This window comes from Protobothrops mucrosquamatus, unplaced genomic scaffold, assembly GCF_001527695.2.
Source record: "Protobothrops mucrosquamatus isolate PMUCROS unplaced genomic scaffold, P.Mucros_1.0 scaffold6020, whole genome shotgun sequence".
Taxonomy (NCBI): domain Eukaryota; kingdom Metazoa; phylum Chordata; class Lepidosauria; order Squamata; family Viperidae; genus Protobothrops; species Protobothrops mucrosquamatus.
In genome coordinates, this window is record NW_015391859.1 from 18,254 (window position 1) to 22,016 (window position 3,763).

At 48.5% G+C, this 3,763-nt stretch overlaps 1 protein-coding gene across 1 annotated transcript in view; it reads right to left on the reverse strand.

Annotated features, from left to right (window-relative positions):
- Positions 1-3,224, reverse strand: part of CUNH20orf96 (chromosome unknown C20orf96 homolog) — a gene marked incomplete at its 5' end in the record, with an annotated part of 11,925 nt that extends 8,701 nt beyond the window's left edge. Inside the window, 4 exons of the mRNA XM_015829392.2 lie at positions 555-656; positions 747-904; positions 2,066-2,165; positions 3,066-3,224. Coding sequence (XP_015684878.2) covers positions 555-656; positions 747-904; positions 2,066-2,165; positions 3,066-3,224 — 519 coding nt within the window. The remainder of the gene's footprint in view (positions 1-554; positions 657-746; positions 905-2,065; positions 2,166-3,065) is intronic.
- Between the last annotated feature and the right edge of the window lie 539 nt (positions 3,225-3,763).

The following is a 3,763-nucleotide window of genomic DNA, read 5'->3' on the forward strand; positions in this document are numbered from 1 at the left end:
ATCATTAAAAATTATCCCTATTTAAAACTCACCCTAGGTCAGGCCCGCTTGTTGAAAAAGCCATGTCTTGAGGGCGCGGCGGAAGGTTAAGAGATCCGGAATCGTCCGGATCTCGGGGGGTAGTTCGTTCCAGAGGGTGGGGGCACCCACAGAGAAGGCCCTCCCCCTGGGGGTCGCCAGCCGACATTGCTTGGCCGATTGATTGATTGATTGATTGATTGAAATGGCATAAGCTCTCCTGCTTGAGCAGGGGGTTGGACTAGATGACCTCCAAGCTCCCTTCCAGCTGTATTCTGATTGATTGATTGATTGATTGATTGAAATGGCATAAGCTCTCCTGCTTGAGCAGGGGGTTGGACTAGATGACCTCTAAGCTCCCTTCCAACTCTATTCTGATTGATTGATTGATTGAACTGGCATCAGCTCTCCTGCTTGAGCAGGGGGTTGGACTAGATGACCTCCAAGCTCCCTTCCAGTTGTATTCTGATTGATTGATTGATTGGGAAAAAAAACCCTCAAGAAATTCCAGTTCCTCTTTTGGGGATCCCACTCACATCGGCCACAGACTGCAGAATGCGCTCCTGCTCGTCCCGGGCTTTTCCCGCTAAGGAGTCCAGGAACCGCTTGGCCAGATCTTCGGTGTCTTCCAATTCGTACTGCAGGGGGGCAGAAGAGCAGAAAGAGAATGGGGGGGGTGTGTCTTTAAAGAAGGGTCCAAGGACTGCAGGCCCCCCCCCTCAGCCCACCTGTTGCTCCTCATTCAGGTTCCGGATGTTGCGCAGGAGGGAGGAGATCTGGACGGCCTTCAGGGGATACTCCTTGTCCATGTACGTCCGCAGGAGGTTGACCTCCTCCTGCAGGGTGTGGACCTTGGTGCCGACCCGTTTCAGCTCCAGGTCCATCTCTGGAGAGGAGAGAAAGAGAAGCTGTTTTCTGCGAACACCCCGGCAGCCCTGGAGGAAGGAGGTTCTGATGGCAGCTATCAGAAGGAAATATACATATATAAAACCCTACGCACACATGTAAGCACACGTACATATATGTATAGTATGTACACACACACACATGCACATATACATATATATGCATATATATACCTATACACATACATATCTATATACACACATACATATATACCTATCTATCTATCTATCTATCTATCTATCTATCTATCTATCTATCTACACACACACACATACACACACATACATATATTCACATATATACATATATATAGATACACACATGCATACATATATATATATATGAGAGATAGATAGATAGATAGATAGATAGATAGATAGATAGATAGATAGATAGATAGATAGATAGATAGATAGATAGATGATAGGATAGATGATAGATGATAGATGATAGATAGATAGGTAGGTAGGTAGGTAGGTAGATAGATAGACAGATAGACAGATGATAGATGATAGATAGATAGATATAGATATATAAATAAATAGATAGACAGACAGACAGACAGATAGACAGATGATAGATGATAGACAGACAGACAGATATATGATAGATAGATAGATAGATAGATAGATAGATAGATAGATAGATAGATAGATAGATAGATAGATAGATAGATAGATAGATAGATAGATAGATAGATAGATAGACAGACAGACAGACAGACAGACAGGCAGACATATAGATACATGATAGATAGATAGATAGATAGATAGATAGATAGATAGACAGACAGACAGACAGACAGACAGACAGACAGACAGACAGACAGACAGATTAGATGATAGATGATAGATAGATATAGATAGATAAATAAATAGATAGACAGACAGACAGATAGATAATTGCAAGGACCAGTCATAATTCCTTTCTTTTTTAATGCAGCTGTGACTTCGAACAGTCACTAAATGAGGACAATTTTAAGTCGAGGACTACCTGTACATCTTGGCCCCCTTTTTTAAGATGCTTGATAAGCAACATTGTCATAATGCACTAATCTTTCCTCGGGGACCTCCTCTGCCCACCCCCTCCCCACCTCCCACTCCCCCCCACCCGGTGAGGAGGGCAGGCGGGCCCTGCTCACTCGTCATGTTCTTCTCCACGTTCTTCTCCACGGCTTTGAGCTCGGCTTTGGCTACGCCAACTTGGTTCTGATTGGAGTCCTGGAGAGTGGCGATGATCCGCTGTGGGATGGAAGCAACGGGGTGCAATTAACCAAGGGGAAGACAAGTTGCCTCCGAAAGCTGCGGGCGCTGCATCCCTGGAGGTTTTCAAGAGACTGGACAGCCACCTGTCTGGAACGGTGTAGGCCAGGGGTCGGCAACCTTGGCCCTTTTATGACTGGTGGACTTCAACTCCCAGAATTCCTGAGCCAGCATGAGGGAACTATGGCCCCCTCATGACTTGTGGACTTCAACTCCCAGAATTCCTGAGCCAGCATGGGGGAACTATGGCCCCCTCATGACTGGTGGACTTCAACTCCCAGAATTCCTGAGGCAGAATGGGGGAACTAGGGCCTCTTCATGATTTATGGACTTCAACTCCCAGAATTCCTGAGCCAGCATGGGGGAACTATGGCCCCTTCATGACTGGTGGACTTCAACTCCCAGAATTCCTGAGCCAGCCTGGCTCAGCTTGGAAACCTCTCCCTTTCCCCTCAGCATGGCTGGCTCAGGAATTCTGGGAGTTGAAGTCCACCAGTCATAAAAGAGCCAAGTTGGAAGACCCCTGGTTTAGCCATATGCAGCGTTGCTCAGCCTTGTCCACTTCAAGAGGGGTGGACTTCAACTCCCAGAATTCCCCAGCCAGCAAAGCAAAACTGGCTGGGGAATTCTGGGAGTTGAAGTCCATAAGTCATAAAAGGGCCACGTTGGAAGACTCCTGCTATGTCTTTTCAGACAAATGGCTGCCTTTTCTGAACAAACAGACCAACCAACCGTTCAGGTGGGCACCAAGCCCACCTAAGGGGAGGTTGCCCTCTGCCTTGCTCTCTGCGGTGAAGGGCCCAACTGCAGGTGGGCTCTCCGTGCCCCAAAGCCCGGCTCTGCTATTCCAACCTCCCCCCCCCCCACGGCCTTACGTACCCCAAACATGTCGTATTGCTGCAGGAGGGTTCTGGCTTGGCTGGCCGAATCGGCTTCCGTCTCCTGGATCTTCTCCATCAGGTCCTTATTCTTCTCCAGCAGGACGGAGGAATGGTGCCGCAGTTCTTCCAGGCTGGTCATCTTGCTCTTAGAAAGCCGCTAAGGGGGGGGGAGGGAGGTTGCAACAGGGGTTCTTGGTCCCTGCCACTTTAAAAACGCATGGATTTCACTCCCAGAATTCTGGGAATGGCAATCCAGCCCCCTCAAAGTTGTCCAGGTTAAGGAAGACTGGATGACCAAACAGCTCCACTCCATCCTGATTGGCAATCAGAGGGAAGGAGACCCCAGTCCTAGAATGGTGCAATCCCACCTTCCTTCCTTCTTCCCTCCTCCCTCACTCTCCCTTTCATTCCTTCCTTCCTGCCTTCCTTCCTTCCTTCCTTTTTCCTTCCTTTTTTCCTTCCAGATCAACCTTCCTACCTAGCTTCCTCCTTCCTTTCAAATCAACCTTCCTCCCTCCCTCCCTTCCTTCCTTCTCCCCTCCTCCCTCCCCCTTCCTTCCTTCTTTCCTTCCTTCCTTTCCTTCCTTTCCTTCCAGATCAACCTTCCTACCTAGCTTCCTCCTTCCTTCCTTTCCAATCAACCTCCCTCCCTCCCTTCCTTCCTTCTCCCCTCCTCCCTCCCTCCCTCCCTCCCTC